Raw genomic sequence first — 24059 nt, 5'->3', positions numbered from 1 at the left:
GGTTGGGCTAAGTCCAGCAAAGCTACGCCCACATGTGATTTCAAATAGGTGCAGTGTCTCCGATATTTTGTGTTTTGCCCATGTCTAAGAAGGGGGTAGGGGAGAAAAAGTTTTAGATCCAAAAAGCAGGCGGCTTTTTAGTCCATCTCCTAACCTGGGCTGTGGAGTCAGTAAGCCGCAATTCCAAATCATTAATTTTATCAGGGACTCTGACTCCAGCTCCTTCATAAATGGCCAATCAGACAGGGAGTTATTTATCAAACTAGTGTAGAGTAGAACTGGCTAAGCAGCTTCTTCCTAAGGTCCTACATGATTCTGTGGAGACTTCTGAGTGAATAAGGCAAAGATACAAAGCAGATTCTCCATTGTGTGTGTGCAGTGGATGCAACTAGTCTCCAGCCTCAATGTCCTGAAGAACTCAGAACTAGGCTAGATGGAGCAGGTGGTCTTTTCCTGCTGACAATCTTCTATGTTTCTAACTAAATATTCACCATACACAAAGAAACACTGCTAACAATCCCAGATACCTGTGATATAGAGGTCAGACATAGGCCCAGATTTATCCGCTGTCAGCACCTGCACTCCTTAGTCATCAGAAACTACCCGCTCAGCCAGTCATTGACTGTAGCCTTGTCCCGCCTCAGTCACTGATTGGCTGAGTTGGGCCATGACATGACAGGATCAGGAGCCCAGCTGGGGACCATAAGGGGTGACATTGCACTATGGGGGCATAGGGACAGGCAAATAGGACTTCTTTATTATGATCCCACAACCCCCTGTCCTCCCTGGATTTTTCACTGTTGCCCAGAATACCCCTTTATTTTCTGCCTCTCTCACACAGCCTGCTGCAGCTATAACACAAACACACATGCACGCTGCCTGCTGCAGCCATAGAGCACGCACACACAGCCTACTGCAGCCATGGCACGCACACACACACAGCTTGCTGCAGCCATAGCACGCTGAAGAAAAACACACAATCTTCTCCCAGAGAGAAAACACCACATTGAGGACAGAGGTTACTGCTACACTACTTATGGCTTCTCCTTCTCTATATTACACAGGATATCTTCATATTACACTGCTGCTCATTTATAATCATCCAGCATCCGGTAAGAGAACAGCACAGATCTCCCCATATAATGGGGCCAGTGCTTTATTACTGATATATGGAAAAAACTAAATGTATGTGAGAAAGGGTTTTCTGGTTGTTATAAATGAGGACTTTAGATCGATAGGACCTAAAATATTAATGAGGAACATTTATAATATTCTTATGAAAATTCAATTATAAAATTTTGAAAGATTTTTTTAAAGCTGGAGTTGGAATCGGTGTTGGTACATTTTTTCCGACTCCAGCCAAAACAGTCTCAGACTTCACAGCCCCACGTCTAACAAGAACTCCCATGATACAATGTTTGGTTCATTTTAATAATAAAATAACACTGTTGCCTTGTAACTGAAGACTGAAGCAAGGTTTGTTTCTCGGTGTTACAACCTTGAATGTACAAGCTGTTGACATATTTCTGTAAAAGTTCAATAGAAAAGTCCAAGCATAATATACAAGGCACATAGTACCGTTCCTTTGGCTACTTGTAGCACGAATAATTATAACTTTCATTGTTTTAACCTCATATGCTTGAAAATACAGACATCTACATCATTGAGGTATGGTACAGATGGCGGGAAGATCTTCATGGCCTAATACCAAAGTCTACTCATGCAGAGATGTATGATCCAGAATGGACTAAATAAAGATTTTAGGGAATGCTGGATAATACTTGTGGAATTGTCAGCTGAGCGAGGATCCGTGCAGAAGTAGTGAGTTGAAAGTATTTTTGTGTACACCAAAGTGTATTGTAATTTTAATTCTTGTGGCCCAGCACATCTAGGTGGTAAACCACAATTCTTCCAAAAAAATCTGTACTGCTTGGAAAACATAGTCGTAGTTTTTCGACATACTGCTCTGGAAAATCAAATCTGTGCAGCGTTGTAATTAAGGAAAAATCCATGAACATAAGTTAAAAGGACACTAATGTCAGGGGTATTCTTCTTAACTCATTATTTATAGAAAACAATATTTTTCCTTTTGCAAGTTCTATGCAATTAAAAATTAAACACACATTCTTGTACTTCTACCTTCAGCCAGCAGTCAGGCTTTAAGCTGCTAAATCGTAGGGGAAGCTATTCTCACTTTACTGCTGCTGAAAGATAGTATCTATAAGGTAGTCCTCATTGTAATAATGGGTGGGTCTGGAATGTCAGAGTGACGGCTCTATTGTGCTCTTGATAAGGGGTAGACAAACATGTCTCAGGCTGACAGGGTACTTTCTTAAAGCGACTCTGTACCCACAATCTGCCCACCCCAAACCACTTGTACCTTCAGATAGCTGCTTTTAATCCAAGATCTGTCCTGGGGTCCGTTTAGCAGGTAATGCAGTTATTGTCCTAAAAAAACTTTGAAGCCCTGTGTCAAACGGCTGTGGCTTGTAGTATCTGTGCCCTAACTTTGCACCACCCCTCTATCCCTCCTCCCAACCCTCTTCATCATTAGGAATGCCACTGGAACATTTTCTCCTGTCTGAACATTGCACAGGTACCCATGTTCAGTATTCACACAGCTGATGAATAGGAGACAATCAGCCTGGAGCATTCCTAATGATGAGGAGGGCGGGGAGGAGGGACAGAGAGGTTGTGCCAACCTAATGCATACGCAATCTAGGCCACGGCCGTTGGGCACAGGGCTGCAAGTTTTGAAGTTGTTTTTTAGGACAATAACTGCATCACCTGCCGATCAGACCCCAGGACAGATCTTGGATTAAAAGCAGCTATCCGAAGGTACAAGAGATTGGGGGGGGGGGGGAAGGGTCAGATTGTGGTCACAGAGTCGCTTTAAAGGAGTACACCAGAGAAAAATGCTTTTAAATGAACAGGTGCCAGAATGTTTAACAGATTTGTACTTACTTCTATTTAAAAATCTCAAGTCTTCCAGTATTTATAATCTGCTGTGTGTCCTGCTGGAAGTAGTGTATTCTTTTCAGTCTGACATGGTGCAACCAAGCCAAATCGTGGTCAGCAGAAAAAGCGCACTTCAAATGCTCAAATACCAATTACAGATGGGGGTACATAACACATTTAAAATATCACTTTTAATGTCAATCGCTAAAACAACAATCCCCACATAACCATCGGACACAAACTAAAATGATAAGGAGCCAGTGGCTTATAAGAGCTCCCTACAATACCAAATACGAGTCACATACATATATAGCAACAATCATAAATGTGATCTCTTACCACTTAGATGAGTTAATGCAGACTCATAATTGGCTTTCTGGCAGGGTATGTCCACACCATACTAAATAGATAGAAAAAGGGCACAAGAACAAATTAACCCTATTATGCCCTATTGATGTGATGAACTACCCCTGCTTGCTCAGGGTCTATGGAGCATCTACCCTTTGGTCTGTCCCTAGTAGACTCTCCAAACATGTGCCCTACTTGCGACTCCGACGTGTTTCTTCCATACTAAGGGCCCTATTCCACCGGACGATTATCGTTCAGATTATTGTTAAATCGTTCGAATCTAAACGATAATCGTTCGGTTGAAATGCAGTAACGATTAACGACCGAAAGAGAAATTGTTGATCGCTTTATAAGACCTGGACCTATTTTTATCGCTGCTCGTTCGCAAATCGTTCGCATTGAATAAGACATCGTTCGGTCGTTCGCAATAGATACGAACGCAATAGCGAATAAATAGCGAAGAAAAAACGATCGCAGTTACGATCATAAGTAACGATTATCGTTCCATGGAAATGAGTGAACGTTTTCAGTTCTTTCGCAATAGCGGTCGTTTGAGATCGTTAATCGTTAACGATTATGCAAACGATAATCGCCCGGTGGAATAGGGCCCTTAGGAGTCCTCAGGGAGAGGCTCAGTGGGAGAGACACTGCGAGACCGCCTAGACTCTGCCAGTGTGAGTAGGTAGTCTTTTGGATGTTAGTCAGACCACTGTCTGTGTGCATCATTACCCCCATAGAGCGACTCACTAGTCGGCCCTATAGCTGCTGGGACCTCATCACATTAACACGTCTTGCGTGTATATTATCTACTGTTTATTTCCTCCTTGCCTTATTACGTTTTTTCTCCCTAAGGACTCATAAGTATGGAAGAGTCGGAGACGCAAGTAGAGCACATGTTTGGAGGGTCTACTACTAGGGACAGACCAAGGGGTAGATCAGGGTAGGGGGTTTCCCTTCTTAGGACGAGTGTTCCATAGACCCTGAGCGAGCAGTTTGTGTCCGATGTTTGTCATGTGGGGATTGTTGTTTTAGCGACTGACATTAAAAGTTATGTTTTAAATGTGTTATGTACCCCCATCTGTGATTGTCATCTCGGTCATTGACAGGAACTGTCCAGAGCAGTAGAAAACACCCATAGAAAACCTTTCCTGCTTTGGACAGTTCCTGTCACGGACAGAGGTGGCAGCAGAAAGCACTGTTTCAGACTGGAAAGAATACACAACTTCCTGCAGGACATACAGCATCTGATAAGTACTGGAAGACTTAAGATATAAAAAGAATCAATTTTCAAATCTGTATAAATTTCTGACACCGGTTGATTTGAAAAGAAGAATAAAAAGAAAAAAAAAGTGGAGTGCTCCTTTACGTTCCCTATACACTTTATACTTATGTGTGGGATTAATCACATTTTAATATTTAACCCTTAGACGACCCAGGGCGTATAGTTACGCCATGGAAGTCTGTCCCCAGACGACCTAGGGCGTAACTGTACGCCCTGGGTGTTTCTCCGGCTATGAAGCATGCTCCGGAGCGGAGCGCGCTTCATAGCAGGTGGGGGCCGGCTGCAATCAGCGGCGTTTAAGTGTAAGTGACAGGGGGAGTCCCCTGTCACTTACCAATCGGGACCCCCGCAGTGTGACTGCGGGGGTCCCGATCGGTAAAACGGGCCGCCGGAGGTCTCTCACCTGCCTCCCTGCGGTCCGATCAGCTATCTGCTCCACTAAGCCTGCACAGGCAGGCTCAATGAGCAGATCGCCGATAACACTGATCAATGCTATGCCTAAGGCATAGCAATGATCAGTGTAAAAATCAAAGTACTGGATGTAAAAGTCCCCCAAAGGGACTTCAAATGTGTAAAAAAAAAAAAAAGTTAAAAACACTAACACACTACCGCAAAACCCCTCCCCCAATAAAAGTTGAAATCACCCCCCTTTCCCATTATATAAATAAAACATATAAAAATAAATCAACAAATAAACATATACCATAGCGTGCGTAATTGTCCAATCTATTAAAATATAACAAGCGTCATTGTGATCGGTGAACGGCGTACACGAAAAGAGGGAAAAAAGTGCGCGGATTACCGATTTTATGTTACATTATATATAAAGAAAAATTAATGAAAAGTGATCAAAACGTCCGATCTTCACAAATATGGTATTAATAAAAACTAGAGATCATGGCGGAAAAAAATGACACCCCATACAGCCCAGTAGGTGAAAAAATAAAACTGTTATAAGCGTCACAATAGGGCTATTTTATTTATAATTAATTGCCAAAAAAAAGGATTTCATTTAAAAAATATATATAACATTAGAGAATCTGTGTAAACCTGCATATGGTTGTGTTCGGACTGACCTATAGAATAATAGTATCATGTCGCTGTTACCATATAGTGTATTATGTAGACACAGGAACCCCCCAAACGTTACCATATTGCATTCTTTTTTACGATTTCACCTATTTATATCTTCATAAATAATATATTTGGAATTCCATCATACATGTTATGGTAAAATGAAAGGCGCCATTACAAAGTACAACTATTCCAGTAAAAAACAAGCCATTACATGGCTTGTAGATAGAAAACTGAAAGTGCTAGAGCTCTTAGAAGGGGAGGAGGGAAAAACGAAAACACTAAGATCAAAATTTGCGCGGTCCACTGGGTCATTTTGGGCCTGGTCCTCAAAGGGTTAAAGGAAAAGTCCAGCAAAAATTTTTATTAAAGTATTGTATTGCCCCCAAAAGTTACACAAATCACCAATAAACACTTATTACAGGAAATGCTTATAAAGTGCTTTTTTCCCTGCACTTACTACTGCATCAAGACTTTATTTCATGGATAACATGGTGATGTCACGACCCGACTCCCAGAGCTGTGCGGGCTGTGGCTGCTGGAGAGGATGATGGCAGGGGGACACTGAGGGACACAGGGCACTGGAGGGTAGGGATGTCACGATACCAAAATTTTGAGTTCGATACCAATACCAACTTTTTTATTTCGATACTCAATACCATTTCGATACTTAGCGTATAACCCCCCCCCCAATAATAATTCAATATAATGCCCCCCCCCCCCCTCAACTGCAGATATAACACTCTCCAATGTTCACTATGTAATATACCTGACATGTTATCTATATTCTTCAGGTCCGCACTATTACAATGGTACAATATATTTTCATTTTAATTTACAACTTACACTGTACACTGTACAAATGTTACAAAAGTTATGTTTTTTTTTTTTTTTTTAAATACATGTGTTAAAAATTGCTGTTTTCTGATTCCCATATCTTTCAGCCTATAGAGCTGTCTGAGAGTCTTTGTGCACAATGATTTGCAGCTTTGATTGGTACCATGTTTGCATATATGACTTTTTTTGGAACACTGTATACTGTGCGAGATTGGGACGGTGATCATTTAAACGTGCAATTACGCATGTGGTGATGCCAATATTTCCCCCTTTTTTTGTTTTTATTATAGTAGTTGGGAGTTAGTAGTTGTATGGCTGACTCACAGCATAGTATGTTTGGGGTAGTAGTTGTATGGCTAACACACTATAGTATGTTGGGGGTAGTAGTAGTATGGCATATGCACAGTATAGAATGTTGGGGGTAGTAGTAGTACGGCAGATGCACAGTATAGTATGCTGGGGGTAGTAGTAGTATGGCAGATGCCAGTATAGTAGGTTGGGGGTAGTAGTATGGTAGATGCACAGTATAGTAAGTTGGGGGTAGTAGTATGGCAGATGCCAGTATAGTAGGTTGGGGGTAGTAGTAGTATGGCAGATGCATAGTAAGTTGGGGGTAGTAGTATGGCAGATGCCAGTATAGTAGGTTGGGGGTAGTAGAAGTATGGCAGATGCACAGTACAGTATGTTGGGGGTACTAGTAGTATGGCAGATGCCAGTATAGTAGGTTGGGGGTAGTAGTAGTATGGCAGATGTACAGTACAGTATGTTGGGGGTACTAGTAGTATGGCAGATGCACAGTATAGTAGGTTGGGGGTAGTAGTAGTAGTATGGCAGATGCACAGTATAGTCGGTTGGGGGTACTAGTATGGCTGACACATAACACAAGTATAGTATATTGGGGATAGTAGTTGTATGGCTGACATATAGCTATATAACTACTACCCCCAACATGCTGTACTAGTGTTATATGTTAGCCATACAACTACTACCCCCAACATACTATACTAGTGCTGACCCAGCACTAGTATAGTCTATTGGGGATAGTAATAGTTGTAGTGGAGCAGAACCCTCACCTCCTGCTCCATGCTGCCCGATCCCGGCGTCACTCTCCTCGCTCCGTTCTGACTCCCGGCCCCTGCACACAGGCCGCAGCCTCCTCACTACGGGACAATCTCCAAAGCCATCAGCTGCTGCACACGAAGCGGCTCGGATGCTGCTGACACAGCGGCATCTACACAGTTAAATAGCCGGTTTAACTGTGTAAATGCCGCTGTGAAGTGTCAGCAGCATCCGAGCCGCTCCGTGCCCCGCAGCCGATGGCTTTGGAGATTGTTCCGTAGTGAGGAGGCTGCGGCCTGTGTGCGGGGGCCGGGAGTCACAACAGAGCACAGCCCAGTATGAATAGCGCTCCATAGTGACAGCGGCATGCCGTACCCGGGCGGCCTCCGCTGGTTGCTGGGGAGGGGGAGAGAGATGTCCGAGATGACACCTGGACCGGGCAGCAAGGAGAAGGAGTTTGTGAGCCGCGCAGGGGGTGGGAAGCACACAGAGAGCACGGCCGGCGCTCAGATAGCCGCCGTGTTCTCTGCACTATACTCTATGTTAAGCTGCGCTATTGCACATCTTAACATAAAGTATCGATACCAGGAAATCCTGGTACCGAACAGTTTTTTTGCCCCGAATATCGATATTAGTATCGATATTTCGGTGCATCATGCATCACTACTGGAGGGACAGTGAGCATCCCTCTGCCATCATCCTCTCCAGCAGCCACAGCCCGCACAGCTCTGGGAGTTGGGTCGTGACATCACCATGTTATCCAGGAAGTGAAGCCTTGATGCAGTAGTAAGTGCAGGGAAAAAAGCACTTTATGTGCATTTCCCGTAATAAGTGTATATGGGTGATTTGTATAACTTTTGTGGGGCAACACAATACTTTTCACCGGACTTCTCCTTTAAGACACCTCCACCATTTTTTTCGTGAGTAGTTTAGATTTTGCGTTTGACAAATGGGGATGACTTTTTTAGGGAACATTTGTAAGCAGATACATGTACTAGACAGTATGGGGGACATTTATCATGGGCTTTGTGCCTATTTTTAGTTGAATATATGTGGTTTGTACCCATTTTTTTATGTAGTGGTAGTTACTAAGGAATATTTGTTGTGCAAAAAATTTGTTTGGATGTAATTATCTTTATGTCTTGTTGTCCAAAACATTCACATAAAAATAGGCAGTTGTTCCTTACTTATCATGTACGCAAAAATTTAAAATTTGCATTCCACAGGCGCAGGCCTATATCTGGTCAGGATCAGGTAAATACATTTCACTTATTTTCGATTGACAAAAAAAATTCTTTGCACAATTTCTTCAAGCCATGCACAATTTTTGAAAAATTGGAAAAGGAGAATACAATAAAAAGGAGAATACAATAAATTTCCCTCTATGTGTTAATGGAAATAAACTGTAAAAAGTTGGGTGCATTATGATTGCTATTCTTAAAAGGATATTTGAAGGGCATTCTTATCTTCTGGGTAAAATTCAGCAATTTTCATCAATTCACTTTGATTAAGGCATCCTGCAAATAAGAAAAGCCAATGAAAAGAAGATTCTTTTGTGCCTGCCATTCAGGAAAATCTCTTGTCAAGAAAGACCTTATTCCAATTACCTTCTAGTATGCAGCTCCTACTGGAAAAGCCACCTTGGAACTGGATATGGATTTCTGATATGCAGACTTTGTGTGGGAATTCTAGTGTAATCCATTGGGATGATCCCTAGGGCAAGAAAGCACATTTATTACTCACCAAGTCACTGAGTCTACTAGTCAAAATAGTCATCAGTACTATAACTCCATCACTAAAGAAGATGTTGACTATGGTAACCCCTTTAAGTTATACAGGTTTCTGGACTAACACAGGTTTCCGTACAAATGATCGCTGTATCATTTGTGTTGCCATTTAAATGCACTGTTATCAGCCACACAGAGAGCTATGTGTCCGATAGTGATGATGATTTCACCAACTGCACAAAAGATCCAATCCAATACTTGATCGCTGGCCTTTTTAGGCTATGTTCAAACATAGCAATTAATGTTTGCTATTTTGCAGTGAATTGTGCAAATGTTAACAATAATCGTCCAGGGTAAAAGGACCTTAAAGGAGCCATTAAACCCCCTTTAGTTGCACCTTTAAGGTCCTTTTACACAAGCCAATTATTTCCTTAAATTCAAAAATCTTCAATGTGAACATAGCCAATTATCAGGTAAACATGATAATCAAGGGCAGGTATTTCTGCAGAACTTTTGTAAGTGACCCTACTACAGGACATGGCAGCCAACAGATAACCTGCTGTGGCCAGAAGTAGATAATAGCTACATTACTGAGATTCCTGTTAATGGTTTGAAAGTGTCAAACTGCATAAAAGTTGCTGTCAGATCTATTATATCTTGGAATGCCATATGGCACTGAATATGCCGAGTACAGGGGTGTAACTTGAAATGACTGGACCACATAGCAAACTTTTGATTGCTTCCCCCCCCCCCCTTTCCAGGCTGACCACAAAGTCGTCAAGATAACTTAACCCCTTAACAACGCATGACGGGTATACCCGTCATGCGGCCGTTAAGGGGGATCAGAGAGGGCTCCCGGCATGAGCCCTCTCTGCAGCCCGCAGTCCCCGGTTGCTATGTGTAGCCAGGGACCGCGGGTATTAGCCGCTGTGGCCGGCTAATTAACTATTCAAATGCAGCTGTCAAAGCTGACAGCTGCATTTGAATAGTATCTGTGCCCCCTCTCCCTGGTGTCTAGTTGGGGATCTCCCCCCCGCGATGCGATCGCGGAGGGGACATCCGTTGTAATGAGCCGGCCGGGGCTCAGCATCGGAATGACGCTGATCCCGGCTCGGCAATCCATGTAGATGGTCTGCTGCAGCCCATTATAATAGAGCACCAATCTGATGGATCATTGCTCTATTATATACACAGCATTGATCTCAATGGGAGATCAGTGCTGTGTATATAGAAGTCCCCCAGGGGGCTTCTAATTACTGTTAGTGAAAAAAAAAAGTGTTTTTATTAATAAAAAATAAACATATTTGGTATCGCTGCGTGCGTAATCAACCAAACTATTAAATAATTAGATTTCTGATTTTGCACGGTACATGGCGTAAGCGCAAAAACCCACCAAAGTGCAAAATTGCGCATTTTTGTTTACATTAAACTCAGAAAAAATTTAATAAAAAGTGATCAAAATGTCGCATATACGCAAACAAGACACCAAAAGAAAGAACAGATCGCGTCGCAAAAAATGACACCTCAGAGAGCCCCATAGACCAAACAATGAAAGCGTTATAGGATGGGAATAGAGCAATTTTAAACACATTTAGTTTTCTTTAAATGGTTAAAAAATTTTTAAAGCAGTCAAATATAAAAGTTATACAAGTTACATATCGTTGTAATCGAACTGACTTGAGGAACATAGATAACATGTCAGTTTTACTATAGGGCGAACGGCGTAAATATGAAACCCCTCAAAATAAAAGGAATTGCACTTATTTTCAAATTTCACTGCACATATAATTTTTTTCTGTTTTTTCAACATATTTTATAGAAAAATTAAGTCTGTATTTGCTAAGTATAATTGGTGTCGCAAAAAATTAGGGCTCATGTGGGTCTGTAGGGGAAAATATGCAAGCTCAGTGGCCTTTTAAACACTAATAGAAAAAAAAAATAATGAAAACTGGCTCCGTCCTTAAAGGGTTAAAACTGCAAGGGCTTGTCAGGAGTGCTTGCAGTTAAAGGGGCATTTGCAGAATCTGCAAATGATGCAGAATCTGCAAATGATGACAACTCAGGGGGCCCAGTGCATTGCAGGAGCAGGCAACAGGGCCCCCTGATGCGGTGGGCCCCTTAGCAGCTGCTATGACTGCTACAGTGGTAGTTACGCCCCTGGCTGAGTATACAGCTTAACTTGTATATGAGGCGTCAGTATTATATGGGGCAGTGCAAATATGTGTATTTTTGCCCATTTACTACTACCCTAAAGAACATATAACATGACTGTACCTGATCAGAGTTCCAGCATGTTTCTTCCTTGCGGTCAAAAAGAAACTGTTTGCCAAACTGCTTAACATCCCGTTGTAGAACTGAACTGACTCTGTAGGAAGCAATGCAATAAACACTTTATACCTAAATATCCACACAGTTCTAACTGCTACATTCATTTTCCTATCCTTCTGGTTATGCAGTGCACACAGAAGCAAATAAAACATTCTGCTTTTATTTACATTAAACATAGTACACCCATTTTAAAAAGGACCATGTAAAAAGACAGCACACATAGCTAAGAGGGCTATTTTACACATGGGTGAAATTTATCATGCTGCACAAGTGGCGCAGAGGGCACATATTTGCATAGTTTGTGCCATAAATTGCCAGGGTAAACTGTTAGTGTGAGACCTGTGCCAGCCCTGAGCTGGTGTCACTGACTGCGTACAGACAGCTCCAGTGTACATGGATGCAGAGGCATGACAGTCTTTATAAACTATTTTTTTCCCTAAGAGCGTATGCTCTAGAGGTGTTGTTTTTTTCTGGCGTTTTTCCTTTGGTATTTCTAAAAGGGGGGGGGGGCATTTGTGAAACATATGGCATTTCTACAAAGCAATAAATAAATAAAAAATAAAAAGAATCGAAGGCAGTGTTAAAATATGGTAATCCGTTAATTTGGCAGGCAACTCCTAAAGGGGTTATCTGAATTAAGAAAACTTTATCAATAGGGCTGCAATTATACAATAAAGAAGCTATGCTTACCTCCCCCCTGAGGTCCTCCTCTGAATGATTCAGCCCCCACTTCTAAGGTGGACTTGTCTCAGGGGTGACAGCCCGCTACGCCAATCACTGGCCACAGAGCTGCCCATCTCAGTGATTGGCTGAGCGAGCTGTCACCCCCAAGATGAGTCCATCTCAGAGATTGAGGCAGGGGGACACCGGAGCCCCATAGGACACAGGGCAGGGGCAAATACGGTACATGGGCTTATTTCCATAAACATATCCGCTACACACTAGTATATTATGAAATTCCTACACAGGGGTGGGGAGATTTATCGAAGGGGTGTACATTAGAACTGGCTCAGTTGCCCCTAGCAACCTTATTCCACTTTTCATTCCTCACAGATTCCTTGGAAAATTAAAGGTGGAATCTGATTGGTTGCTAGGGGCAACTGAGCCAATTCTACTTTAATAAATCTCCCCCATGGAGTATAAATCCGGTAGGGGGGAGGAGGTACATGTGCCTGATCTTTGCTTATGTCTCAAGTATCAAGTTAATGCCTGTGCATTTCTGTACATTGATCTAGGCCTCAAGCTTCCTCCTGCCTGGTTGTGGCTGCTGGAGGTGAGAAGAAAGCTGAAAGCAGCTATTAAGTTGTTTCCATGATGCCCCTTAAAGGGGTTGTCCAGCAAAAATCTATCTTTCAAATGAACTGGTGTCAGAAAGTTATACAGATTTGTAATTTACTCCTATTAAAAATTCTCAAGTCTTCCTATACTTATTAGCTGCTGTATGTCCTGCAGGAAATGTTTTATTTTCAGTCTGACACAGTGCTCTCTGCTGACATCTCTGGCCGAGACTCTGTCTCGGTTTTCTATGAATTCCCATAGAAAACCTCTCCTGCTCTGGACAGTTCCTGTCTCGGTCAGAGGTGGCAGCAGAGAGCACTGTGTCAGGCTGAAAATAAAGCAACACTTCCTGCGGGACATACAGAAGGTTATAAGTATGGGAACACTTGAGAATTTTTAATAGAAGTGAATTACAAATCTGTATAACTTTCTGACACCAGTTGATTTGAAAGAAAGAGATTTCTGCTGGACAACCCCTTTAACATTCACGGTACAGATGAGTGCAATTTCAGCATGCGCTCATCTCTCATTCACAGCTGTCAGTTCAGGCCGACACTTCTGTCCATATTACAATTGTGTGAAAACAGGAGGACATATATAGGATATACTTACAAAGGCCAATACGGTGCCGCAGCAGCCAAAATAAAGCGACATAAAAAGATACATGGATACCGTTGTTACAGCTCCATGGAATGGGTGGAGAGAAGCGGGGGAGCTAGCATGGCAGCCAAGCATGCTACAGCTTTCATTTTGTGAACTGCCCCTGGAAAATAAGGGGTTAAAGCTGTGGGAGGCTGCTGCACTGCTCCCCTGCCCCAGCTCATATACAGCCCCCACATTAGGCAGTCATGGCACAAAGGGGGGATTGTGAACAATCAATGATGGTAGATGCTAGAGTGTATCCTCTCCTTTGAGGTGTGATGTCACCAGGAGGGGCGGGGCCTCGACCGGAAGTAGGAAGTAGTGAGCTGCTGCACCATTCACTGTGCAGAAACAGAGGGAAGGAAGCTGCAATATCCACAGTAACATGGAGGGGTATACAGGGGGAGAGGACTGGTGTGTGGTGTCTGTATACAGGGGGAGAGGACTGGTGTGTGGGGTCTGTATACATGGGAGAGGACTGGTGTGTGGGGTCTGTATACAGGGGGAGAGGACTGGTGTGTGTGGGGGGGCTGTATACAGGGGGAGGACTGGTGTGTGTGGGGTCTGTATACAGGGGGAGAGGACTGGTGTGTGTGGGGTCTGTATACAGGGGGAGAGGACTGGTGTGGGGGGTCTGTATACAGGGGGAAAGGACTGGTGTGTGTGGGGTCTATATACAGGGGGAGAGGACTGGTGTGTGTGGGGTCTGTATACAGGGGGAGAGGACTGGTGTGTGGGGTCTGTATACAGGGGAGAGGACTGGTGTGTGTGGGGTCTATATACAGGGGGAAAGGACTGGTGTGTGTAGTCTGTATACAGGGGAGAGGACTGGTGTGTGGGGTCTGTATACAGGGGAGAGGACTGGTGTGTGGGGTCTGTATACAGGGGGAGAGGACTGGTGTGTGGGGTCTGTATACAGGGGGAGAGGACTGGTGTGTGGGGTCTGTATACAGAGGGAGAGGACTGGTGTGTGGGGGATCTATATACAGGGGGAGAGGACTGGTGTGTGTGGGGGCTGTATACAGGGGGAGAGGACTGGTGTGTGGGGTCTGTATACATGGGAGAGGACTGGTGTGTGGGGTCTGTATACAGGGGGAGAGGACTGGTGTGTGGGGGGGGGCTGTATACAGGGGGAGAGGACTGGTGTGTGTGTGTGGTCTGTATACAGGGGGAGAGGACTGGTGTGTGGGGTCTGTATACAGGGGAGAGGACTGGTGTGTGGGGTCTGTATACAGGGGGAGAGGACTGGTGTGTGGTCTGTATACAGGGGGAGAAGACTGGTGTGTGTGGGGTCTGTATACAGGGGGAGAGGACTGGTGTGTGTAGTCTGTATACAGGGGAGAGGACTGGTGTGTGGGGTCTGTATACAGGGGAGAGGACTGGTGTGTGGGGTCTGTATACAGGGGGGAGAGGACGGGTGTGTGGGGTTTGTATACAGGGGGAGAGGACTGGTGTGTGGGGTCTGTATACAGGGGGGAGAGGACGGGTGTGTGTGGAGTCTGTATACAGGGGAGAGGACTGGTGTGTGTGGGGTCTGTATACAGGGGGAGAGGACTGGTGTGTGTGGAGTCTGTATACAGGGGGAGAGGACTGGTGTGTGGGGTCTGTATACAGGGGAGAGGACGGGTGTGTGGGGTCTGTATACAGGGGGAGAGGACTGGTGTGTGGGGTCTGTATACAGGGGGAGAGGACTGGTGTGTGGGGTCTGTATACAGAGGAGAAGACTGGTGTGTGGGGGATCTATATACAGGGGGAGAGGACTGGTGTGTGGGGTCTGTATACAGGGGGAGAGGACTGGTGTGTGGGGTCTGTATACAGGGGGAGAGGACAGGTGTGTGGGGTCTATATACAGTGGGAGAGGACTGGTGTGTGGGGTCTATATACAGTGGGAGAGGACTGGTGTGTGGGGTCTGTATATAGGGGAGAGTACAGGCGTGTGTGTGGGGTCTGTATACAGGGGGAGAGGACTTGTGTGTGGGGGGGTCTGTATACAGGGGGAGAGGACTGGTGTGGGGGGGGGGTCTGTATACAGGGGGAGAGGACTGGTATGTGGGGTTTGTATACAGGGGAGAGGACTGGTATGTGGGGTCTGTATACAGGGGGAGAGAACCCCTGTACACAGACACCCCACACTGGTCCCCTCTCCCCCTGTATACAGACCCCACACACTAGTCCTCTCCCCCTGTATACAGACCCCCACACACACACACCAGTCCTCTCCCCCTGTATACAGACTCACACCAGTCCTCTCCCCCGTATACAGACCCCCCCCCCCACACACACACCAGTCCTCTTTCCTGTATACAGACCCCACACACACCAGTCCTCTCCCCTGTATACAGACCCCACACACACCAGTCCTCTCCCCCTGTATACAGACCCCACACACCAGTCCTCTCCCCTGTATACAGACCCCCCCCACACAGTCCTCTCACCCTGTATTCACCCCCCCCCACACCAGTCCTCTCCCCTGTATACAGACCCCCACACACCAGTCCTCTCCCCCTGTATACAGACCCCCCACACACACCAGTCCTCTCCCCCTGTATACAGACCCCACACACCAGTCCTCTCCCCTGTATACAGACCACACACACCAGTCCTCTCCCCCTGTATACAGACCCTACACACCAGTCCTCTCCCTGTATACAGACCCCACACACCAGTCCTTTCCCCCTGTATACAGACCCCACACACACCAGTCCTCTCCCCTGTATACAGACCCCACACACACCAGTCCTCTCCCCTGTATACAGACCCCACACACACCAGTCCTCTCCCCTGTATACAGACCACACACACCAGTCCTCTCCCCTGTATACAGACCCCACACACCAGTCCTCTCCCCCTGTATAAAGACCCCACACACCAGTCCTCTCCCCCTGTATACAGACCACACACACCAGTCCTCTCCCCCTGTATACAGCCCCCCCCCCCCACACCAGTCCTCTCCCCCTGTATACAGACCCCACACACCAGTCCTCTCCCCTGTATACAGACCCCACACACCAGTCCTCTCCCCTGTATACAGACCACACACACCAGTCTTCTCCCCCTGTAGACAGACCACACACACCAGTCCTCTCCCCCTGTATACAGACCCCACACACACCAGTCCTCTCCCCTGTATACAGACCCCACACACACCAGTCCTCTCCCCTGTATACAGACCCCACACACCAGTCCTCTCCCCTGTATACAGACCCCACACACCCCAGTCCTCTCCCCTGTATACAGACCCCACACACACCAGTCCTTTCCCCTGTATACAGACCCCACACACACCAGTCCTCTCCCCTGTATACAGACCCCACACACCAGTCCTGTTCCTTGTACAGACAATGGTGTATTACACCAAAGGTTTCCTGGCCGTTACGTCTGATAATCATTTGGTGTAATAATCCATGTTATCAGCTGATTGTGGTCTTCAAACTGGTCGAGTAATCCAGATCACGATAGTGCTGCTGTCTACAATGGGCAGCTTGAACAATCTAAGGATTTTTTGGGCTGCCCCTCCCGCAGCTGCCCGCAGTTCCCCCAGTCACTGTCTGTGTGTGTAATAACACAGAAAATGTGCAGGGAACAAAGGGGAAGCGAGCACTGACCTAAAACATCGCCGCTCGTTTTCACCTCTTAATCATGCTGTGTAATATGACCCGCTCAGGGAGAAGCTCAGAAGAGAGGATACGCTCAGAGGAGAGGATACATACTAGACTGTATACCCTGCAGTTAGAAAAGAGAACATTCTAGACCAGAGATGTCAAACTCAGGCCCTCCAGCAGTTGCAGAACTACAATTCCCACCATGTCTGGACAAGTAAGGCATGATGGGAAATGTAGTCTGTAACAGCCGAGGGATGAAGTCTGACACCTGTGGTCTAGACCTTTCAAAACTGCACTTGCTAGAATGTATGCCCTCTCAGAGGAGAGGATACACCTAGTGGAGATGCCCTCTCAGAGGAGAGGGTACACCTGGTGGAGATGCCCTCTCAGAGGAGAGGATACACTCCAGACATTTCAGTACTAAACATTCTAGAATGTATGCCCTCTCAGAGGAGAGGATACTCAATGGACTTTACATTACTAGGCTATGTTCACACATAAAACACAGCACTCGGTTTTGGTCGAAGAAAGAATGACCGAAATACTATGTGTGAACATAGCCCTAAACATGCTAGGATACATACCCTGCAGTGAGAAACTCAGAGGAGAGGACATTCTAGACACTTCAGTACTGAACATGCTAGAATGTATCCTCTCCTCTGAGTGTATCCTCTTTTCTGAGTTTCTCACTGCAGGGGATACATTTAGCATCTTCAGTACTGAAATGGCTAGAATGTATCCTCTCCTCTGAGTATATCCTCTCTGAGTTTCTCACTGTAGGGGATACATTCTAGCATTTTCACTACTGAACATGCTAGAATGTATCCTCTCCTTTGAGGCTCTCACTGTAGGGGAAACATTCTAGTATGTTCAGTACTAAAATGGCTAGAATGTATCCTCTCCTCTGAGTATATCCTCTCCTTTGAGGTTCTCACTGTAGGGGATACATTCTAGCATCTTCAGTACTGAAATGGCTAGAATGTATCCTCTTCTCTGAGTATATCCTCTCCTCTGAGTTTCTCACTGTAGGGGATACATTCTAGCATTTTCACTACTGAACATGCTAGAATGTATCCTCTCCTTTGAGGCTCTCACTGTAGGGGAAACATTCTAGCATGTTCAGTACTAAAATGGCTAGAATGTATCCTCTCCTCTGAGTATATCCTCTCCTTTGAGGTTCTCACTGTAGGGGAAACATTCTAGCATCTTCAGTACTGAAATGGCTAGAATGTATCCTCTTCTCTGAGTGTCTCACTATAGGGGATTCATTATAGTGCCTAGAATGTATCCTCTCCTCTGAGAGGGTATATATTTTAGACATTTCAATACTAAACATGATAGAATGTATCCCCTGCAGAAACTCAAAGGAGAGGATATATTCAGAGGAGAGGATACATTCTAGCCATTTCAGTACTGAAGATGCTAGAATGTATCCCCTACAGTGAGACACTCAGAGGAGAGGATACACTCAGAGGAGAGGATACATTCTAGCCATTTCAGTACTGAAGATGCTAGAATGTATCCCCTACAGTGAGAGCCTCAAAGGAGAGGATACATTCTAGCATTTTCACTACTGAAGATGCTAGAATGTATCCTCTACAGTGAGAAACTCAAAGGAGAGGATACATTCTAGCATTTTCACTACTGAAGATGCTAGAATGTATCCTCTACAGTGAGAAACTCAAAGGAGAGGATACATTCTAGGCTCTACCATCAATGATATCTATGTCACCTACCTGTATACAGGATAAATAACATGCTGTGTCTATGTGGAATACACTACTACTACACACTAAACTAACCACCACGTAACACAGCAGCTTCATAGCGGGTAAATGACAAGTGAATAGTCCGGGTAGTGCACAGAATACTGGGCAAGTCTCACCTGCTCACTACTCCAGAACCTAACACTGATGCCACCATGTTGCCGGAAACTGCACACTCCTGCCTGCCGGTGTCGTGAAACACGGCTTTCCATCAGACAGAAATGATTTCCTAGAGTGCGGAGTCGTCATGCTCATGTGACCAGCCTCGTGTGTGGGCGGAGCCTTCTTTGACTGCTTTCTCCCCGGTTTCCTGTGTAGCAGCTGTAGAGAGCAGCATTTCCAGAGTCTGACAGGGTTTCCTATGCAGTGGGTTAGCATCAACACGAAGGAAGCTACACTATGGGTGCACCCTTATACAATGCTATAGAAGTACTAGGGACTGTTATACAATGCTATAGAAGGACTGGGGACTGTAATACAATGCTATAGTAGGACTGGAGACTGTAATACAATGCTATAGAAGGACTGGGGACTGTAATACAATGCTATAGAAGGACTGGATACTGTAATACAATGCTATAGAAGGACTGGAGACTGTAATACAATGCTATAGAAGGACTGGAGACTGTAATACAATGCTATAGAAGTACTGGGGACTGTTATACAATGCTATAGAAGGACTGGGGACTGTAATACAATGCTATAGTAGGACTGGAGACTGTAATACAATGCTATAGAATGACTGGGGACTGTAATACAATGCTATAGAAGGACTGGATACTGTAATACAATGCTATAGAAGGACTGGAGACTGTAATACAATGCTATAGAAGGACTGGGGACTGTAATACAGTGCTATAGAAGTACTGGGGACTGTTATACAATGCTATAAAAGGACTGGGGACTGTAATACAATGCTATAGAAGGACTGGGGACTGTAATACAATGCTATAGAAGTACTAGGGACTGTAATACAATGCTATAGAAGGACTGGGGACTGTAATACAATGCTATAGAAGGACTGGGACTGTAATACAATGCTATAGAAGGACTGGGAACTGTAATACAATGCTATAGTAGGACTGGGGACTGTTATACAATGCTATAGAAGGACTGGGGACTGTAATACAATGCTATAGAAGGACTGGGGACTGTAATACAATGCTATAGAAGGACTGGGGACTGTAATACAATGCTATAGAAGGACTGGGGACTGTTATACAGTGCTACAGAAGTACTGGGGACTGTAATACAATGCTATAGAAGTACTAGGGACTGTTATACAATGCTATAGAAGGACCGGAGACTTATACAATGCTATAGAAGTACTGGGGACTGTTATACAATGCTACAGAAGTACTGGGGACTGTAATACAATGCTATAGAAGGACTGGGGACTGTAATACAATGCTATAGAAGGACTGGAGACTGTAATACAATGCTATAGAAGGACTGGAGACTGTAATACAATGCTATAGAAGGACTGGAGACTGTAATACAATGCTATAGAAGGACTGGAGACTGTAATACAATGCTATAGAAGGACTGGGGACTGTAATACAATGCTATAGAAGTACTGGGGACTGTAATACAATGCTATAGAAGTATTGGAGAGGGTGGGGGACTGTAATACAGTGCTATAGAAGTACGGCGGACTGTAATACAATGCTATAGAAGTACGGGGGACTGTAATACAGTGCTATAGAAGGACTGGGGACTGTTATACAATGCTATAGAAGTACGGGGGACTGTAATACAATGCTATAGAAGGACTGGAGACTGTAATACAATGCTATAGAAGTACTTGGGACTGTAATACAATGCTATAGAAGTACTGGGGACTGTAATAAAATGCTATAGAAGTATTGGAGAGGGTGGGGGACTGTTATACAATGCTATAGAAGTACTGGGGACTGTTATACAATGCTATAGAAGTACTGGGGAGGGTGGGAGCACTGTTAGGCAATGCTCTGCAGATATTGGGACTGTAGGTTTAGGCTATGTTCACACTACGTGAGAGACCGGCCGTTCCGTGACCCCAGCCGGGTCACGGAATGGCCGGATGATCTTTCCGGCCGCAGAGCTCTGATGCGGGCGCATCAGCGCGCGCCCGCATCAGAGCTTCCCATAGCACACAGTGAAGCAAGCGTCCGGAGCCGCTCACTTCACTGTGTGAACTGACAGGGTTTTCTGCGGCCGGAATTCACTGAATTCCGGCCGCAGATAACTGACATGTCAGTTATTTGCGGCCCCGTATGGGATCCTGGCCGTAGCGTGTACGATGTGTATACGCTCCGGCCGGGCTCCCTTTGAAAGTAAGGCATTGTTCCACCGCGCCAAAAGTACGGCCGTTGTTTCCATCGGCAACAATGGCCGTGCTTTTACGTAGTGTGAACATAGCCTTAGGCTGCATTTACACGCTCCATGCTCGCTTTGTAAAGCATGGACGTGGAATCCCTGTCATGGAGTGTTTCCAGCGCGAAACTCTTTGAATCTCTACGGCTTTGTAATGACAGCTGCACACCCTTGACGACACATGGTGTAAATGTACGTCCTGGTACCCCTAGAGGAGTGCAAAGGGGGTCGCACGGCGACCACGTTCTGAACTGCCATGATCCCAGCTGCTATGCGGGATTGCGGCAGTTAGCGCACACAGTCCGCTTGCCGTGCCCGCCAATTAGCCATTTAAATGCAGCTGTCAAAGCTGACAGCTGCATTTAAATGGCTGCTTTTCTTTGTACCTGGTGGTTTCCTCCATCTTGTCCCGCTGCAAACACACACACAGCTTATTTTGGGAAAACTGCCACTGCAGTTTTTGTGCCAAAACCAGATGAGGATCCAACATTAAAAAGAAGCACAATTCCACCCTTTATATTTTCCATCCCATTTGAATTTACTTTTCCTTTTGGCACAAAAACTGCAGTTGCAGTTTTCCCAAAATTAGCTGTGTGTGGTTGCAGCTAGAGATAAGCGAACTTGGCCGATTTCTGGTTCGTATGAACCAGAAATCTCGGCGTCTGATTCCCGCTGTCTGCTCGCTCCGTGCAGCTGGTGAATACAGTGTAAGGAATGCCTAGAAAAGCCAATGCCAATGGCTGTACTCCAGTTTTCCAGGCATTCCTTACGCTGTATCCACCCGCTGCACGGAGTGAGCAGACAGCGGGAACCAGAAATCCATCAAGTTCGCTCATCTCTAGTTGCAGCATATTGGCGCTGATCCTGGCAATCTACTGTTCTCGGCTGCAGCAGGCCAGAGCAATAGGTTGCCAATCTCATTGCTCTATGCCAGTGCTTCCCAAGGTATTCCACCTCGGGGCACCCCTTTGCAAAAGTTTTTTGCTTGGGGCACCCCTATCAAATAATGTTCTACAAAATACAAAAAACGCCATTCAGGTAACTCACAGGTAACTTTTTCTTTGATCTGAGGCATCACTTTCCATTTTTCTCTCCATCTGGCCCAGACCACCATGATGATTTCTTCCAGCTACAATTTATCTCTTCAGAACCTGACAGACAAACATCTTAGGCTCTGCACATTTCTAGCTACTTGCTTCCCTTTCTTCCTCCTATAGGCTCCTAAACTGTAGTAATTTGGTTGTTTGGTGCTATGTGAAGTAAAGTGAGTAGGTATGTGGGTTGCCTTCTGTATGTAGGTTCCCCCATATACTCATAATAACCCCTGCTGTGCCCCCATACAATAATAATACCCCCTGCTGTACCCCCATATAGTTATAATTCCCCCTGCTGTACCCTTGATATAGAAATAATGCACCTCATGTGCCCTTCATATCGTAATAATGCCCTTGCTGTGTCCATCATAATAAAAATGCCCACTGTTGTGCCCTCCATAGTAATAATGTTCCCCTTGCTTTGTCTTGCATAATAATGATAATTTTCCCCTTATACCTATACCTTACCCTTCATAGTAGTAATGCTTCTCATGTTGTTCCTCTCAGTAATAATGCCCCCCACTGTACCACCCTCATAGTAATAATGTCTCTCCTGCTGTTCTCCTCATAGTAATAATGTCCCCCATGCTCTGTCCCTCGTAGTAAATGTCCCACGTGTTGTGCCTCTCACAAAACATACCTAATGTGGGCTGTGTGGATGCAGGGAGCACGCGTCACCCCAGTTAGGAACCACTGCTCTATGCAGTATATATGTACTGCATTGATATCAAAGAGAGATCAATGTAGTGATACTAGAAGTCCCCCAGGGGGAAAATTGCTAATTTGTTGGTCGCATCAAATCCATAAAAATTGTAATAAATATTATATGCAAACAAGGTACAGCTAGAAAGTACAGATCATGGTGCAAAAAAATGACACATCACATAGCCTCATAGACCAAAAAATGAAAGTATTATAAGCAATTTTAAGGAACAATCAATTGCGTTTTATTTTCCATTTCACCACACACAATTTTTTTCTGGTTTCACAGCATATTTTATGCAACAAAAAAATAAGTCTGTCATTGCAAAGTACAATTAGTGGCTCATGTGGGTCTCTAGGTGAAAAAATGCAAGTGCTATGGCCTTTTAGGCACAAGGAGGCAAAAACGAAAGCACAAAAAAGAAAATTGGCCTGGTCTTAAAAGGGTTAATGTTCTTTGGCAAATGACAGTCTCCCTCAACTGTTCTTGTAAGCCTAACTCCAATGTGTGGGCTTTGGGTCCTCATACCACCCTCACAGAGTCAGTTTCTAACCGTTTGTGCAGACACATGGATATTAGTGGCTGCTGGAGGTCTTTTTGCAGGGCTCTGGCACTGTTCCTCCTTGCACAAAGGAGGAGCTAGCGGTCCTGCTGCTAGGTTGTTGCCCTTCTACAGCCCCCTCCATGTGTCCTGGTGTACTGGCCTGTCTCCTGGTATCTGCTCCATGCTCCGGACACTGTGCTGACACACAACTAACCTGCTTGCCACAGCTTGCATTGCTGTGCCATCCTGGATGGAGCTGTACTACCTGAGCACCTTCTGTGGGTTGTAGACATCACCTCATGATACCTCTAGGGGTGAGCGCAATGACATAATGCTAAAGTGATGAAAAAACTGCCAAAAGGGATGAGAACAGAGAAATGGTCAGTGGTCCCTATCTGCAGAATCTCTCCTTTATAGGGGTGTCCTGCTATTTGTCTATCATGGCTACCTGTTGTCTGTTTC

General features: G+C 45.0%; 1 protein-coding gene across 1 annotated transcript; it reads right to left on the bottom strand.

Annotated features, from left to right (window-relative positions):
- Positions 1 to 1412: 1412 nt before the first annotated feature.
- On the bottom strand, positions 1413 to 19146 carry NR2C2AP (nuclear receptor 2C2 associated protein). Its single transcript, XM_069964410.1, has 5 exons — positions 19021 to 19146; positions 11560 to 11650; positions 9166 to 9271; positions 9008 to 9075; positions 1413 to 1982 (listed from the first exon to the last, which is right to left on the bottom strand). Exons 1-5 carry the CDS (start codon positions 19056 to 19058, stop codon positions 1866 to 1868), a joined length of 420 nt encoding a protein of 139 aa, XP_069820511.1. The 5' UTR covers positions 19059 to 19146; the 3' UTR covers positions 1413 to 1865.
- Between the last annotated feature and the right edge of the window lie 4913 nt (positions 19147 to 24059).

This window comes from Dendropsophus ebraccatus, chromosome 3 (assembly GCF_027789765.1).
Source record: "Dendropsophus ebraccatus isolate aDenEbr1 chromosome 3, aDenEbr1.pat, whole genome shotgun sequence".
Classification (NCBI taxonomy): domain Eukaryota; kingdom Metazoa; phylum Chordata; class Amphibia; order Anura; family Hylidae; genus Dendropsophus; species Dendropsophus ebraccatus.
Note: the sequence above shows the minus strand (reverse complement) of the source record. Positions and strands in the feature narration are given on the sequence as shown.